Genomic DNA, 18842 nt, shown 5'->3' with positions numbered 1-18842 from the left:
GCCCGAGCCCGACCAACGGGCCTATAACTTGGGCCCGAGCCCGAGCCCGAAGCCCAACCTAATTGAAAAAAAAAACAATTTTCCCTATTCAAATTAGAATTAAAAATTCAAATAGTATTTTTTTTTTCTATTTAAATGAACAATGGGCCTACAAGATGGTATTTTTCCCTTTCTTTTATATTTTAAAATACAATTTTACATTCTTAAATAAAAAAAATTATTCAAATGGACATAATCACATAACTAATTTTAAGTTTAATATTAGGTCAGGCCGGGCTGAGCTCGGGCCGGGCTATTTTTGACAAAACCCGAGCCCGGCTCGAATTTATTACGGGCCAGGATTTTTGGCCTGAATTTAAGCCCGCGGGCCTATAAGCATGTTCAATCCCGTCCGAAGGTCGGGCCGGGCCGGGTGGCCCGATGGGCCGGCCCGGCCCATGAACAGATCTAGCTGTGAGTCTCGAGGAGGCTAGTCTCTTTCCTACTCCTTCCTTGTCTGAGGTGCCTCCCTATGCTACTCGGCAGGTCAGCCTGTTTCTTCTCTTTTGATAAATTGTCTTATATATCCACAACGGATTAACTCTTCGATATTATCTTTTAGGTTTCTACAATTTTCGGTGTTGTGACCTATGTCACGATGGAAATGACAATATTTATTTGGGTTCCTATTTGTTGGGTCACCCTTTATCCTAGGTGGCCACTTTACATATTCAGTTGTTTTAATATGCATTAAAATTTTGCCCCTTTTTTATTTAGGGCAATATAGTTTCTATTTTGTTCAGGTGGGGTTCTAGATCGTCGGCCTAATCCTGAACTCCGATGGGGAGACTTGCTCTTTCTTCTCAGCGACTTACTTTGCCTGTTGCGGGGTGACCGACTCCATTTCGCCGACTTATTCTTTCGTCGTTGTTTGCTGCTTCCTGCTTCCTCTTCTGCTCGTTTCCTCTTCGTAGACAGCTCTAACCGAGATCCTAGTGCTTCTTTCGCCTTGGTCAACTTATTTGCTTCGACAAGGAACTTCTCCATAGAAGTTGGAGAGTTCAGCTCGATCTCCCAGCATAAGTCAAGGTGGTGGAAATTGTTCACTGCTACGGTGAGTTGTACCATCAGGTCGAGGTTGGGGATTTTGGAGACGTTCTAGCTTGAATCTTTTGACATACTCCCGAAGCGTCTCATTTGGTCACTGCACGATGTTCAGTAGGTAGATTGCAGATTTAGGACACCTTTTGCTAGTAATGAAATGAGTAATAAATAGATTAGTGAACTGATCCCAACTTTTTATGGAGATGGGGGCCAATCCTAAATACCACAACCGAGCTGTGTCTCGTAGAGTTGTTGGGAAATCCATGCACAAGCTCGCATTGTTGGCCCCATGTAGTTGCATTAAGGCCTAGAAACTGTTAACACGGTCCTCAGGGTCTATTGTTCCGTTGTAGGATTTGAGGTTGGGGGCCCTGAAGTCTTTAGGCCGCGGAGCTATGAGTATCTCGGGGGCCAGTGGTGAGGTGTGAGATATTGGCCACCCAGACGAGTTACCTACCTGGCTGGCTTCCTTATTTTCATTTCTTCTATCCATCTCGCTCACAGATGAAGCGAGCTGACTATTCTTCGAGGCACGGTGAATACTTCTACGACGCCTCCTTCTGGACCCTTTTGATGAACTAGTGGCTTCAATCCCGATAGGCGCGGTAGCCCGGCTTTCCACCGGGGGCTGGTTCAGGTTTTGGTCAGGAACCTAGTTAGGAACCTGGTTAGGGACCTGACTAGGAACCCGAATAAGAGTTGGGTTAGGGTTCAGCCTAGCGTACTGATGTTGTTGTAGCCACTACTGCTATGTTCGCTAGTTCTATTGTTGGGTCTACTGCTATTGTTGCCCCTATTAGGGTGGCAAACTTATCTTCTCAAGCCCTCATTTGGGAGCTCATCCCTTGAACACATTGCACCAAGTCATAGAACTAGCGCACATTGACCCCAGCAGGAGCCACAGAGGGCTCGACTGCAAGAGGAGGCGCATTCACCTGAGATGGTGGAAAGGCCGAGTTGAGGGTAGGAGGGACGCCTAGTGGAGTCAAAGGTATGTTGATTTGTCCAATCGTCACTGAGGGAACTTCTGGGATTAGTCCGAGCTGGTCGTGTCCTCCAGTGACCTGTTGTTGTTATTGTTGTTGGTTGCTTGCTTGCTTGAAGAAGCCATGGATGCTGTTATAAAAATGCTTAGAGGTGAAAACTTAGCTTTTTGTAGTGGATCCCACAGACGGCGCCAATTGATGGTGTGCGATCTAACGGATTTCGCTTGGCAGGTGACTCGGACACCGAGCTTGAAGTTTCCTTTGTCAGTGACCAACCTAAGTTTGGCCGAGCTAGGTCTGGCCAAGCTAGATGGTTCTGCAAGAGAGAGTGTGAGTGTCGGAAAACGGGTCACTTGCCACTTGGGCTGGAAATGGAGTTGCCACCCATCAATTTAAGAAATAGAGGTGATGGGACCTCCAAAATGATTTTCAAAAAGAAATATAAAAAGCTGTCTAAAGAAATGCAGAACTAGAAGCTGTTTAATAAGAAATATATCAAAAACCAATTAAACTTGCTATTCGACAGTTTGGTAAAATGCATTAGAGAAGAAATGGTAAAGTGCACAAAGAAGGAATGGTAAAAGTGCAACGACAAAGAAATACAAATGGTTTGGTAAAATGCATCAGAGAAGGTTTAAAGAAAAAGATACCAACGTGGGAACAGAGAAACAGGCTTAACATTAAGATCTAAAAACTAAGATAACGCAAAAACAGATTTAAAAAGTTCAACGAAGGGATAACTAATGCGGTGTAAAAAAAAACATCAGAGAAGATTTATAAAAAAGGAAACCAACAGAGAAATAGATAAACAAATTTAAAACTAAGACTTAAGCAAGGCAGGATTAGGAAGGGTACAGGAGCTTACTGGGAATCGGCTCTTCCCCTTTCTCATCCTTCGATCATAAATAGATAAAAAAGACAGTAAATAAATGAGAGAAAGAGAGAGAACTGATCTTGAAAAGATTACCTGATCACACTTATTCCCAAAACATTGTCGGAAAATGAAAGAACTGACTGAGCTTCGGTGGGAGGGAGAATGGTCTGCTTCTGGACTTCAGAGAAACCCAAATTGTTTGGCGAAGTTGAACCCGACGTTGCACAGGTGTTCTGTTCGAACAGGAGCTTGCTCTGCAACTCCTCTGCTTCACGTTGAAGGTGGGATAGGCAACAACAGGAGCAAGTGATCAGAAGGCGATGAAGCAATGACGACAATCGTGTTTTTGAAACAAATTAAACTAAAGGAAGAGAGAAGGGGAGATTTGGTGGTGGGGGAGATTCCGTCTCACCGCTGTTGTACTGCTGGGTCAGGCAGAAGATAAGAAGGAAGAAGAAGGAGGGGAAAAAGGAGGAAGACCGAGAAAGAGGGGAGAAGAAGAAAGGGAGCAAGGTGAAATCTTTCTTGCTCCACCGCTGGTTCGAACGGAGAAAAGAATGAACAGTCCTCTCTTCATAAACTTCTCGGATTAGTGTAAATGAAGGTTTCAAGCATTTTTATATTGAATGCAAGGGTGTTTTTGTGATTTTATCAAATTTATGGGTAATTTCGGAATTTCGTAAACCCGGGTCAGAACCGGTCCAGGAAACTGAACCGACCTAGGGCCTGGTTCAAGGGTGGATATTTTTTAATCGAAAATGAAGGGTTGAGATGGGATTGACCACAGGGAGTGGGTTTGTGCGTACGGACTAATAGGATTGGCCAAAATATAATCTTTTTGAATGGAAGGGTTAATGAGGGTATTTTTGGCTAAAATTTTATAGGGTGGGGTTTTCAGACGTTTTGAGTTGATTGACAGGTTTAGATTGGCCCAACTGGGCCCGGATTGGGCAGATTTGGATAAGGGTGAATTTGGTCAATCTAGGGGTCGAAATGGAATCTTTGTGTGATGAAGGGGCAAATAAAGACAGTTTTGGGCTGAAATTTCATATGTAGGGGTCTTCTGGTATTCTGGGGTGATTGGCATGGTTTGATTGGTTGATAAGTGTTCGGATCAAGTGGATGTGGGTTGTGGGTACAAGAAGGTCGAAATGGAATCTTTATTTGATAAAAGGGTGAACGGAGGAATTTTGAGTTAAATTTTTGTGAGTAGGTGTTTTGGGAAGTCCTGGGTCTAGTAGCTGTGTTTAATCTAATGGTTGAGGTGTAAGTGAGGATCGATTGGGGCCATCAGATAGGTATTGAGCAGGTTTAACGATGAATTTGAGGGCTTTAGAGCTGAAAGTCAGTTTTTTCTGGGTTTTTGAGTGTTTCAGAGAGGTTGGATGATTTTGATTGGGCATTTAGGGTGAATTGGGGGGTACAAATGGCAGATTGAGCAAAACCCAGGTGTTGGCAGAGAGAGTTAGAGTGCCCGAGCTGCTCTTACGTGAGGTGGGCACTCAAATGCTTAAGTCAGCAAAGAGTTCTTTGAGAGACTTAGAAGTTTAAAGAGTGCAAGAGCTTAATCGCACATACCTTGTATGAGAGGAATGGTACCTTTATATAGATGTGAGGGATTAGAGACCTTTTATACCTTAGCTCGCCCTAGGCGAGGTGCTACTAATCAATTTGTCGAGGTGATTTGCTTACTCAACGCCATGGTGTCATTTGGTAGACACATTTCGTGATGTAATTCAGAGGACCAAATTATCCTTCATCATATACATAGTTATTTATGTTTCAACGAATGTCCATTCTTATATGAGGTTTTCACACATGCTTCCAATGTTCAAAATTCAACACGGTATGATATGTATTGATAACGTATCATATAAATACAATATGATATGTATTGATACTTTATTCTCTGGGCTCAATTTAGAAAGAATACAAATACAAATATGTATAGTATAAATAGAGGTTTAGAAATTCAAAATACAAGGCTTTGCGTTTTACATATATGTATTTGTTCTCTTTCCAAATTGATCATTGGGGAAAAATGCATGTTTTTGCAACAAAAAAACACAAACATGCATGGTGGCGCTCTTCCCAATTAAGTATTCACTAATTTATCATTATCATATTGTTTTTCTTAATAATAATCATCAAATACTATGTTGTTTTATCATCATCATCAAGTATTGTTGCAATTATATAGGGTGAACTAAACAATAAGCACTTACAAGGCTTTGTGTTTTGGTTCCTGTTAGCTTGCCATAAAATTTTCGGAATAGAAGTGTTTTTTACCAAATATTCATAAAGTGCTTTTTAGTAAGCACTTATTCTAAACCAACCAAGGGGTGGCTCTTTGGTATGTAAGTTGGTTTGCTCTAGCATTGACGTAGAATCAAATCCCACAACCACCGATTTGGAAAAAGGGGGTCTTCTGTGATTATGTTTTGGTGACACCAGCACCACATAACAATTGTACTTGATTTTTTTAGCTGATTGATCAATTAAAAACGTTTTATATTTTTTATTATTACAAGTCATGTGAAATTCACTTCGAGAGAAAACATCGTTTTGATCTTTTAATGTTTTCATTGTTACATTTTTGTTTTGCTTATCTTATGCTTGAGATGCCTAACAAGCAACAACACTTGTGCGATAAAAATATAGGCAGTGTTTGGCATCGATGCCATTGCTCCATAAAACGGTATCACATTGGCACTACGACAGAAAAAATGTTGCTCTAAAAGACAGTGCACTATTTGGTTATGCTTTTCTATAAAATGGAGAAAAAATGACTATGCCTTAAAAATCAGGAAGGTGTGGTTTGAGGAAACATTGAATACATCATTTTTTTTTTGTATCCGTTGCTGCCAATGGTAACATGATGTGGCATCCAATATGGCAAAGTTTTGAATTGATATGATGCATCGCATCTTCATGGCAATAGTAGGCACATAGGAGAATGAGATAGAGAGGGAGATTGAGAGAAAAAATGGTTCAAGGTCTGGCCATGGCGGAGAACAAGACAGAGAGGGAGATTGGGGGAAGAAATGGCTCAAGGTCTGGCCATGACGAAACTGCTCGCATCTTATCCTTCACTTTTCATACTCAAGCATCTTCCAAAGTATCAATGGCCATGGCTTTTCCTCCATTTTCTCTTTGCCTTCTCTAGGGTTTGTTTATTTGTTGAGGGCGTTGAAATCCTAGGCAACAAGTGGATTGAGTACTCTCTAGTCTCTACAACATATCTATGGCATCAGCCAAACTCGAGCTTGCCAGATACTCTAGGATGTCTGCAACATATATACGGCATCGACCGATTCTTTCTGCTGTTTAGTGAAAGGTAGGAGGGTTCCTGTTGTGGGAAAGAAGATCTCTTAGGTGGCAGCACCGATGCCAAACAAAGATGCTTAAAACCGAGTTCGGATTTGAGAGGCACAACAATGAGCACTTGAAAAATTTGTTGACACCTGTCCCTCAAAATCTCACTCTTGAAAAAGATTAAAACACACTTTTGACAGTTATCAAAATAATTATCAAGTGCTCATATAAGATGATTACCTTTTTTTTTTGTTTTTTGGGAGAATGACGATCAAAATTTTATAGCCCTAAAGTACAAGGAAAATGCATCCTGACCGTGAATTGATGCCAAATTCACGGGCAGGATATGGTTTATAGGGGGAGAGGGTAGGGGGCTGAAATTCAGAATTATGCATAGTATGTATCCGTACTTCTCCGTTTGTTTATTCAATACCATGCATCATTAATAACTTCCCTTGATCCTTTCTTCCCTAAAGTGCTGATCGCGGGATTCAATTCCACGAGAACAAACTAGCTAAGAGCCAGCCCTCGGTTGATTAAAGTGCTTATTTATGTTGTCCCTACTATATCCTGTCCTCTTAAAACCTCACACATACAGTCCCGTCGATACCAAACGCCTACATCACTTTACATGTTCTACTGTTCATTGCTCCAAATTCCAAAACCAGATCAACAGACGTCAAGTCCTCAATCAGAGATATCTGGGCACCGGTTATCGACATGATCCGTCCTTCCCGGGTTCGGATCCACGTACCTCTTAAGTCCACTGATAGGATGGGTCCTACGGACCTAGGGTTGTAGTTGTCTGTCAACACCACTTAATCATAATCGTATTTATTGTCTTTAGAATCATACGTTGGATCAGAATCCTTTCCGGCGGTTTTCTAAACAGGCCTGCAGTCTGACCGTAGATATTTAAAGTGCCCTTTTCGGTAAAAGTATCTAGAGTGTCTACTTCTAACAGCTGCGGTGTTCGAAGTACAAACAACTAAAGATATCGAAGCGATACTCGTAGAGACTCTGAAGTCTGAGCTGAGCCGAGCTCCGAAAAAAAGAAAAAAATGGAAAACGTGGAGAAGATCAAGTTCGTATTCACAGTTGCTTGCTTTGCTGCAATCTCATTCTTCGTCACCACAACTTATCGGAGACGTCGTAAACAGAAGTTTTCTGCAAATCTCTGCTACCTGGAGAAAGAGCAGAAGCCACAGAATACCTTCAAACGTTTATTGGCTGATAACTCATATATTCCATTCAAACACTTCAATCGAAATGAAACACATGAAGGTACATTTCATTTATCAGATTTAGGTGCATAAACCCTAGCTAATTTCACCAATGCTTCTTTACTTTATTTTGTTTCTTCAGAGATGTCTTCAAACTCACATCCATATGAACAAGAGATTAGAGCTCTGTTGGAGAAACCTCCGGTTGAGTTCGCCTTCGTTACCGGTGAATTTAATTTAAAGATGAGTGGTTCTCACGTTTGGGTTGAGACGGAGTCTCAATTGAAGGAGCTTGTCGAGGTATTGAGGAACGAACGAGTTTTCGCAGTTGATACAGAACAGCATAGCCTGCGCTCCTTCCTAGGATTTACGGCTTTGGTGCAGGTATAATCCTCGATGCTATTACCTTTTTGGTACACTATATGAACCACTACATCTCATGCGTCCCTGAGTTTCGAACAGATTTCCACTCAGAAGGAAGATTATCTGGTTGACACAATCGCTCTCTACGATGTAATGAGCATCCTTCGCCCTGTTTTTTCTAATCCGAGTATTTGCAAGGTACTGAAGTTGCATAATGGATAGAGAAAACAATGGTTTTCTTTTTGCAGTGAAGTTAATTATTGTATTGTTTTTTATCCATTCCATGCTTGCTATGTATTGGCATTCTCTTGATTATGTAACTTGACCCTGGGAATCAAAGAAAATGAAATGATGTGCCTTTTAAGCTCAATTTCGGAAGATCACAAATACAAATGTGTACAATACAAAACCTTATTTACTGTATTTCTAAACCTTGCATTTGCACTATACATATTTGTATTTGCACTCCTCCCAAACTGAACCTTAAATACAATTATTTTTCCCCTAAGGTGATTGTTAGCATAGGGGTATTTCTGTCTTTATACCTTGATTGATGTTGCTGATCCGTAATGTTGTGTTGAAACATGTGCTCTTAACTTAAGTAAGGGCACATAGGTCTTTTCAGTCATGTTTTAATAATAATATAAATACTTACTGGCCGACTGGGAGAAGTCAAATTGACTCTTTCAGTTCGAACCAGAATTCTCTCTTCTCTCTTTCTCTCTCTCTTTCTCTCTTTCTTTATCACTTTTTCTTCTTCTACATAACTGAACTCAGTCAGGCTGAACTCTAAGGCAGACCTGAATTATAACATGGTATCAGAGCCAGGTTAAATCTGCCTAGATTTCTGCTTGCCTAGGGTTCATTCTTTGTGCACCCTATCTAGGGTTTTCCTCTTTTTTTCTGTGTTCGATTGGAGATAAGGGAAAGGGCTGAAAAGGAGTGATCGCCCTCTTCCCTTGGGGGTCTCTATGCCTCCAATCAGGTCGTATGTGGTCGGTTGCTATGATTTTCGAGATCGCCCTCTCCTAGTAGAGGAAGAATAGAGGGCCGAGCTGTGTGGGCAGTGGCTGTTGTGTGTGAAGCGGCTGTTGTGTGTGGACTGCTCTCCTGCTCGCATGGGTGTTACTTCAACGATAAGGTAAGAGATTTCAGTGCATGATATCTGTTATGGATTAAATAGGAGGTGTGTTTCAGACCATTTGCTAGGGTTTCGGCCAGTAAGCGCTAGGGTTTATGCTGGTTTCTTTGTGCATTTTGAAGGAAGAGATATGATCATATAGTGGTGAGATTTCAAGTAGTTGTAGGAGTAGGGTTTGTGGTGTGAGTACACTTTTCAGCAACAACAAGTGCTGAAATCAGTGTGACAGGTGTGATCTAGGGTTTGTGGTGTAAAGAGCACACATTCCAGCAACAATTAGTGCTGCAATCAGTGTGACAGGTGTGACCTAGTGGTGTGTAGTGTGCAGATCTCAATGATAATAGAATTCAGCAAGTGTGCAGAATTGGTGATAACATAATGGGAGACAATAATGATTATAAACCTAGTGTGATGGTGCCTACAGACTACCTGAATGTTCAAATGACCTCCATTAAGTTAAATGGAGAGAATTATGTGCCTTGGGCTAAATCCGTTGAAGTCTTTCTGAAGGCAAAGAAGAAGGTAAAACACATCAGAGAGGAGAAACCCTCCTCTGACTCTCACGAATATGAAGACTGGGAGCAAGAGGACGCTCAGATCATCACATGGTTGTGGAATAGTATGGAACCCAAGATTAGTGTGAACTTCATGTTCCTTGATACTGCCAAAGATGTGTGGGACCATGCGAAGAAATTGTATTCGGGGCAGGACAATACAACCAGAGTTTATCAGCTTTATCAAGAGTACTTTAATCTGTAACAGGGCAATCAGAGTCTTGAGGAGTACTATGCCAACATGAGGAACATATGTAATGAGTTGAATGTCTATCATCCTCTCACTTCTAATGTTAAGATTCAGCAACAACAGAGAGAAAAACTTGATGTGACTAGATTTTTGGTGGGACTAAAGTCTGAATATGAACCAGTACGGGCTCAGATATTAGGGGGATCAACTCTTCCGTCCTTAGAAGAGGTATTTGCTCGACTTCGAAGGATTTCTATCGGATCTACTGAGAACTCTAATATCTCAGATAGATCTGCCTTTGCTGCATCGAGAGGCCGTGGTGGTAGAGGTGGAGCTCGGGGAGCTCAGTTTGGCCGTGGTGGTGGTAGTGGTTCTGCATATGGCCGAAGTGGCAATGGTGGGTCTACTCATAATCGTGGTGGTGGTCGTACTGGGAGCAGAGATTCAGGGGGAGCCCGTGGTAGAGGATGTAGCTCAGGCCCGAGGAAGTGCACTCATTGTGGTATGGATGGACATACCATCAACTATTGTTATGATCTACATGGTCCTCCCTCAACCTGGGCCAATCATGCTGCGACTGGTGACTCAAGTTCCAGCTTTAGATAGGAGAATCATTCATCTGACCAGTTGCCTCCTACATCCACAGATGGTCCCATGAAGGAGATGGTGAGTGTTCCCCGTGATGAATATGAGAGGTTTATCCAATCACAGCAGAACACGACGACTTTTGCTCACTCAGGTATGGCTTGTCTGGCATCTACACCCAATCCCTGGATCATTGACTCTGGAGCCTCCGATCACATGACTGGAACTCCAGGTGTGTTTTCCTCTTTATCTCATTGCTCAACTCACAATCTGTCACCCTTGCTAATGGTTCCACATCCTCAATTTGTGGTGTTGGTAATGTTGACCTAGATCCTGTATCCCTCTCATCAGTTCTGTATGTTCATAAATTGCCTTTTAACCTTATGTCTGTTAGTAAGCTGACCAAATCACTTAACTGCTCCATTACCTTTTATCCTTCTATGTGTGTCTTTCAGGATCTCAAGACGGGGATGAAGATTGGTGGAGGGCATGAAGCAGGTGGACTGTATTATCTTGACGGTGGTGGTGGTAGAACTTCAACAGTTCTCCAGTCATCTCTTTCTCCTCTCTAAGTCTTGAAGTCCTTGGTTCCGTCCTTGAGTCAGCTTTCTGTTTTGGATTGTGAGTCGTGTCAGTTTGGGAAACACCATCGTGTTCCCTTTAGTTCTAGGGTTGATAACCGTGTGTCGAGTCCTTTTTCTTTAGTTCATTCAGATGTTTGGGGTCTTTATAAAGTAATGTCGTATAATGGATACAGATATTTTGTCATTTTTGTGGATGATTTTTCAAGGATGACGTGGCTCTATTTAATGAAAGAAAGAAGTGAATTGTTTACCATTTTTCAAAAATTTTATGCTGAAATTCGTAACCAATTTGGTACCCACATCAAAGTTTTTCGTTCTGATAATGGCCGCGAATATTTATCCTCATCATTTCAGGAATACTTGGACCAACACGGCATTATACATCAGACCTCATGTACCTACACCCTATAACAAAACGGGGTGGCTAAGAGAAAGAATCACCATCTCCTTGAAACAGCAAGATCCCTAATGCATCACATGCATGTTCCCAAACCTTTTTGGAGTGATGCAGTGCTTACCTCTTGTTTTCTAATTAATCGGATGCCCACGTTCATCCTTGATGGTCAGTCTCCGTTTCAGGTCTTGTTTCCCACTTTGTCTCCGTTTCCTCTTACGCCGGGACTTTTTGGGTGTGTCTGTTTTGTCCATAATCTGGGTCCCGGGAACGACAAGTTTGATGCCCGTTCTCTCAAGTGCATCTTCCTTGGCTATTCTCGGACCCAGAAAGGGTATAGGTGTTACCATCCTGGTTCTCGACGGTCCTTTGTGTGTGCTGATATCAGTTTCTTTGAGTCTACTCCGCTCTTTTTGGGGTCTGGTGATTCTTCTTCCTCCTCATCACCTCCTCCTCTTCCACTTCCCGTTGTCGATCCTCCTCCCTTTGTTCCAGTCGTGATCAAATCCTTGCCTCCGGTGCCACCACCTGTTGAACGCCCACCTATCCGTCATGTGTATACACATCGCCCATGTGCACCAGCTACTGCTCCTCCGGCTACATCTCCATCGACGGATCCGGCACCAGACCCCCACTTAGCATCTGAGATTGATCTACCCATTGCTTTGTGGAAAGGTAAACGTACTTGCACTCTTCATCCCATTTCTAATTATGTATATCTTACTCACCTTTCCGCTTCCCATCGCCAGTTTGTTACCTTGTTATCATCAGTTATTGTTCCTAAAGATGTCCAGGAAGCCCTTGCCTCTCCAGGGTGGTGCCGTGCCATGGAAGAAGAACTCTCAGCCCTTCATCATAATCATACTTGGGACTTCACTGCTCTTCCTCCTGGGAAGCAAGCTGTTGGTTGTAAGTGGGTTTATACGGTTAAGTATCTGCCTGATGGTAGTGTTGAACACCTGGAAGCGCGATTAGTTGCAAAAGGGTACTCCCAAACCTATGGCATTGACTACATAGAGACCTTCTCACCGGTTGCTAAGATAGGGTCAGTTTGTGTTGTGATCTCTCTTGCAGCCATGTATGAGTGGCCACTATATCAGCTTGATATCAAGAATGCCTTTTTGCATGGTGACTTACTCGAGGAGGTCTACATGGAGCAACCTCTAGGGTTTGTTGCTCAGGGGGAGGATGGTAAGGTGTGCAGACTAAGGAAGGCTATATATGGGCTTAAACAGTCTCCTCGAGCATGGTTTGGTAGGTTCAGTGAGGTGGTAAAGAAGTTTGGAATGAAACAGTGCAAAGTTGACAATTCTGTATTTCGTCATGACTCTCCGGGAGGAAAAATACTATTGGTGGTGTATGTAGATGATATTATTACTGGGAATGATAACATTGGTATTGACAGGCTGAAGACTTATCTACAGGATCACTTTCAAACAAAGGATCTGGGTAAACTGAAATACTTCTTGGGGATAGAGGTAGCGAGATCCAAGTATGGGATTAACCTGTGCCAGAGGAAGTATGTGCTTGATTTGCTGGAAGAAATAGGCTTGTTGTGTGCCAAACCAGCTGAAACACCCATGGACACAAATACCAAGCTAAGCAGTGATATGGGTGAAGTGTTTGAAGACCCTGGCAGATACCGACGACTTGTGGGCAAATTGAACTACCTAACCATTACCAGACCAGACATCTCATTTGCAGTTAGCGTGGTAAGCCAGTTCATGCAAAAACCTCTGATTCCTCATTGGAATGCGGTTCTGAGAATTGTGAAGTATTTAAAAGGGGCCCCGGGTCGCGGTCTGATATACAAGAGTGGGGGAAAACTTGAAATAGAAGGATATTCTGATGCTGATTGGGCCGGTTCTATGTCTGATAGGCGGTCTACTACAGGCTATTACACGTTTCTAGGAGATAACCTGGTGACATGGAAAAGTAAGAAGCAGTGCAGAAGCAGAATATAGGGCTATGGCGCACACCGCTTGTGAATTAGTGTGGCTAAGGAACCTTCTACAGGAAGTAGGGTACAACATTAACACTCCAATGAAGCTCTATTGTGATAATCAGGCTGCAGTTCATATCTCTTCTAATCCAGTGTTTCATGAAAGAACCAAGCACATTGAGGTTGACTGTCACTTTGTGAGGGAGAAGGTGCTGAATGGAGAGCTAGACACTACACATGTTAATACAGGAAATCAGTGGGCTGACTTATTTACAAAAGGCTTGAGTCGGGGAAGAGTGGACTACATATGTAACAAGCTGGTGAGTATATAGGGGGAGTGTTAGCGTAGGGGTATTTCTGTCTTTATACCTTGATTGATGTTGCTGATCTGTAATGTTGTGTTGAAACATGTGCTCTTAACTTAAGTAAGGGCACATAGGTCTTTTTAGTCATGTTTTAATAATAATATAAATACTTACTGGCCGACTGGGAAAAGTCAAGTTGACTCTGTTCGAACCAGAATTCTCTCTTCTCTCTTTCTCTCTTTCTCTCTTTCTCTCTTTCTCTCTTTCTCTCTTTCTCTCTTTCTTTATCACTTTTTCTTCTTCTACATAACTGAACTCAGTCAGGCTGAACTCTAAGGCAGACCTGAATTTTAACAGTGATAAAACGTTACCATCAGGATAGCAAAAAAATGGTGTCTAGTGCACTATTTAATCTGTCGTGCTGTCATGTATTTATTTAGCTATATTTGACTGGACAAGTTGTCATTGTTTGTAGATCCTTTTTGTTCTAATTTAATATAACTTCTTGTTATTTTCCTTCAAAAAAAGAAAAAAGATTTGCATGTAAGGTTACCAAGTCCTGATTGGCATGAGATCCCCGCCTCCCAAAAACACAGTTTTGGCTGTAAAAGGGGCAAAAATATAACTAAATATTTATGTTGAAAATGTCCATTTTACAGTGGAACAAACAGAGCCTTAGTAAACTCATTGGTGCTGCAATGTTACTGGTAAGAACTTGAACAATATTGGATTACATGCAGCATAGATATTGGCTCCCCCCCTCCCTCTTTGGGTTCTGTCCATCTTCAAATGTCTTAAGTCAATCATTTACTAAGTAGTGTATGTAAAGGGATTATGAGATTTAACTCTTTGATGATTCCTTTTTATACATGGAAAGTGGGGACTGGTTCAAGTATAAGGTTTTGGGAATATGATTGGTTGGGTTGGGAAATTCTGTGAAATCTGCTCAAGGTTATACAATCTGGGCAAGAAAGAAGTGCCTATTTCAGAATTCTATGAAGTAATTAATGGTGCTGTGGTTTGGAATCCAAATTTCAGAAGACCTCTTTTTGATTGGGAGGTGGTGAGTGTTTGGAGCTGATTGCAAAGCTTCAGGCCTTCGAAATCAATCCCTCAGCTGCAGATATCAGATTATGGAAAGACTGTAAGGATGGGAAGTTCACAGTCAAGTCAATGTATACGGCACTGATCAGAAATCAGGTGGAGGCTGATCCAGTTAGAGGTGTTTAGGGGAAACCAGTGCCACCAAGGGCTGAAGCCTTTGCTTGGCTGATTGCTAGAGGTTGCATATCAACTCAGGACAACTTAAAACTCAGAGGTTTTCAGTTTCCAACTAGGTGTGCACTGTGTTTTTCTGGAGAGAAAGATGTTCTTCACCTATTGCTTCATCGCAGCTTTACAACTCCTGTCTGGTCCTATTTCTTCAATCTGTTCAAGGTGGACATGTGCTCTATGTTAGATCCGACTGAAATCTTTAGTTGCTGGCCAAGAATCCAAGGTAGTATTAAAACTAAGATTTTATGGACATGTATTCCCTTTGCTGTTTATTGGGAGATCTGGAAGGAAAGAAATAGAAGAATTTTTTAGGTGAAAAAGAAAAAACTGGAAGAGGTGGTGGCTGTCATTAGTTCGTCAGTTCTTGGTGTAAGTACATGTGGTTCTCTACATTCGTAATTGCAATGGAAGCATCAAACCAGAATAACAGAAGCGCCTATGATAACACGGAAACCACCAAGGGCCTACGAGAAGCCTACAACTCATCCCAAGTTCACGATGAGCTCGAACCCATCATGGTGGACCTGTGGTGGACCAAGGGACCATCACACGACCACAATGAGCCAAAGTCACTCACAACAGGACACCTAGCGAACTAAGAAAAACACGTCAAGCTAACTCTGACGTCATCCACGCCATGTCGATACAGGAGACCCATGAGGGGAAGTAGCACACGTGCACTACGGGAATCCCTAGGCGAAAGGAAACTTCGTCCTAGAAAGATCCCGTGTGATACATGGCGAACCCTCAGCAGTGTCCTTTTGACAACTGACATCGGATTAAATATCCCCTTTCCAAATAGGAATCAAACCCCTTTTGGCTCCTTCCCTTGAGAGCCTCGGGGTCTCCCCCCTATAAAAAGGTGAATAAATTGTGATTGGCACACGATTCTATCAACTCTGAGACCTCTATTTACCTTCGCTACCTCTGACCTTTCTTCGTCCTTCAAGGAGACCACCACACTTAGCCTTACCACATCATCTACACTTGGTTTGGTACTGCTGCTTCTAGAGTTTCATGGTCTGTAGAAAGAAGACTTTGGTGCTGATTTCTGGACTTCTCTGAATTCATAAAAGGAGTTCTGATGTCTGTTTTGATCCTGAAAGTTTTGTTTTGTGGTTTCTGTTTTGTCTCACTTGTATTCTGGTGGGGGTGATATCTTGTCACCTAGTTTTGGTGCACTTGCTTCTTTTTAGCAATAAACTTTTTTTTTCTTTATTTATCTTCAAAAAAAAAGGTATCCACAATGACACTAAGAATGTTAGGAAGAGTAATTGTGATGTAAACCTTGGAAGTAATTTGATCGAACTGGAAACAATCATGAAAGACTAACATGCAGGAACATTTTTGTTTTTGCATTTCATCTGTTCATCATTATTCACACATCGCTTTGAAGTTCATTCAGCACTAACTTATGACTTGTGTGACAACCATCTAATTATTGACATGTATTTCTTATGTAGGTCTTTCATGGTGCTGACAACGATGTCCTCTGGCTGCAGAGAGACTTCCACATATACGTGGTAAACTTATTTGACACTGCAAAGGTGAGCATTACTTTTCTGGTTCTGGCTTACCATATTTTGTATTACCACTGCACAACAATGTATTGTATTAGAGTTCCATTCCACCATGGTATGAAGAAACCTATATATCAAGAATCAAGGTTATATGGTAATTAATATATTTATTTTTTTGATAAATGGGTAACTAATATATTTATTGGCTGGTGATCATTTTTAAAGACCTCTTCAATTATCTGATGGCAAGGTGGTCCCTCCAAATATCATCCATGGGTGGAGATATCTTAGTTGTTTATCTGTAATACTTTACTAGTCTTAACTGTTGTTTTGTCAAATATTACTGCTGTGCCCCTATAAATTAGCCAACTATTTGGGTAGATAGTTTTTTTTTCCTGTATCAGAAATATCTTGTCCTCAGATCTGCATATTGGTTTCCCTTCCAATAATAATAATAATAATATTAATAAAAAGACACAAATGGACGGGAATTCAAGGCAGGTGGGTTGGAGAAAACAGTTTTTTTTTTTTTTTTTTTTTTTTTTTTTTTTTTATGAATGAAAGTAGTTTTATTAAATCAGATATCAATAGTACAATCAGCCTAGGAGGCGGCACGAGATATTACCCCCCCAGGACTGAACCATATACACCAAAACTGCCCAGGCCTGAGGCACAATTACAAAGTAGCCCAAAATAGATCTCCCCTTGACACCCCTTGCTTGGCCAATGAATCAGCCATTGCATTTGCTGATCTTCTGACCCACTGAAACCTCACAGTCATATTCCTTGTCATCCATTTAACTTTCTTTAACAGATCCCTGTAGCCCCAACAGGCTGTTTCTGGGCTGATTAGCCATCTGTATACCTTGTACCGCTACTAGTAGCTCTACCCTTACTGAATCGCCTTCACCCACTGGTCCTGAAAATAGAGACAACATATTGCTGTCTTTGTCTCTCAGAATCCCACCTATTCCCGATGGCCCTGGATTACCTTGGCAGCTACCACCAAAATTCAATTTTACCACACCATCCGGGGGGGGGGGGATCCATTCAGCTTGTGATTTGATCTTGGTGGAGATTATAGCAGCCACTGCAACCCAATTTCTCCTTAAGTCATCAAAGGAGTAATCTGCCAACAAGTGTGAAGACTTTAACCATGAGATAGTCCTTGTCAATATGCATTCCTTGATTTCAGCAAGACTTCTTCCTTGTTCTTGAAATATTCTTGCATTTCTCTCCTCCCATACAGTTCACAATGTAGCGGCTCTAATACATTTCCACATTAGCTTCCCTCTTTTTGTTAATCTCCCTAAGGCAGTCGGAGTGAACAACAGTTTTACTTCAGAGGGCAAATTCCACCTGCACCCAAATAAAGAAGCAACCCAGTTCCAAATATTGGTAGCGAAAGAGCATGATATCAGCAAATGGTTACAGTCCTCACCCCTCACTTTACACAGAGAGCACCAATTAGGGGACCACATAAAAGGTTTCTTCTTTTGCAAGTTTTCCACAGTATTGATCTTACCATAATAGGCTTCCCAACAGAACACAGCTACTTTGGGGGGAATTGGTCTTGACCATACCTCTTTAACGGGAAAGACCTGAGAGGAGGGGTTGGAGCAATTGAGCAAAGGGCTTTAAAGAAAGAAGCACAGGTGAATGAGCCAACTGTGGTTAAGGACCAGACTCTTTTATCCAGGTTAGGGGGGGTCCAAACACACCGAATCTGGAAGCAACAACAGCTCTGAAACGTAAAGAGATTCTTCATCCCTTGGCCCTCTTCGAAACCCAAAATCCCAATTTAAGGCCAAAGGGCAAACCGAGGGGGAAAGGAACCAAGAAATGGGTTTCTTTTTAAAAAGGGAGATGGAATAGAGAGAAGGGAAACCGTCTTTTAGGGGTTGAGAGCTCACCCAAGTATCTTCCCAAAAAAGAATGGAGTTTCCAGAGCAAGCATCATACCTTACAAAACTGAGGAACTTAGGGAGAATGCCAGAGATAGCCTTCCAAGGTGTTGTGAGCAAAGCCCTTCGGGATACTCCTGCATCCCAACTTGATTCGAAACAACCATGGATACTTTTCATTACTTCATGCCACAACCTCTCCCTCTCTAGGGGCCACCTCCAAAGCCACTTACCTAAAAGAGCCTCATTCTTGCTCACCACGTTCCCTAATCCTAGACCTCCTTCTTCCTTACTCCGACACACCACCTTCCACCTAATCAAGTGATATTTTTTCTCTTCACCAGGTTCCCATAAGAAATCCCTCATTAGTTTTTCCAACCTCTTTGCCTCCCTTTTAGGAATTGTAAAGACTGACAGGAAATATAAAGGCAAGTTGGCTAAAGTTGCTTCAATCAAAGTAACTCTACCCCCCTTGGAGATATAGTTTCTCTTTCAAGCTGCCAATCTTTTTTCGAATCTTTCCACCACTGGGTTCCAAAACCTACTTTCCTTTGGATTTGCACCTAAAGGAAGTCCTAGGTAGGATAGAGACCACTGAGAGCAA

At 41.9% G+C, this 18842-nt stretch overlaps 1 protein-coding gene across 7 annotated transcripts in view; it reads left to right on the top strand.

The window, feature by feature from the left end:
• Positions 1–7209: 7209 nt before the first annotated feature.
• The window catches only part of LOC104610942 (Polynucleotidyl transferase, ribonuclease H fold protein with HRDC domain-containing protein), a 37265-nt gene continuing 25632 nt past the window's right edge, over positions 7210–18842 (top strand). For 5 of the 7 annotated variants that reach the window (XR_016080331.1, XR_737532.3, XM_088894588.1 and 2 more), the window contains exons 1-4: positions 7210–7542; positions 7624–7865; positions 7944–8042; positions 16278–16361. Coding sequence is in view for 5 of the 7 variants with exons in the window: in XM_088894588.1 (XP_088750714.1) it covers positions 7320–7542; positions 7624–7865; positions 7944–8042; positions 16278–16361 (648 nt within the window). In the remaining 2 variants the exon portion in view is untranslated. The remainder of the gene's footprint in view (positions 7543–7623; positions 7866–7943; positions 8043–16277; positions 16362–18842) is intronic. The other 2 variants (XM_010277812.3, XM_088894589.1) reach the window with 2 other exon arrangements.

Source organism: Nelumbo nucifera, chromosome 1 (assembly GCF_055504915.1).
Source record: "Nelumbo nucifera cultivar China Antique chromosome 1, China Antique-T2T, whole genome shotgun sequence".
NCBI lineage: Eukaryota > Viridiplantae > Streptophyta > Magnoliopsida > Proteales > Nelumbonaceae > Nelumbo > Nelumbo nucifera.
The sequence above is the reverse complement of the archived record's forward strand: the minus strand, read 5'-3'. Positions and strand labels throughout refer to the sequence as shown.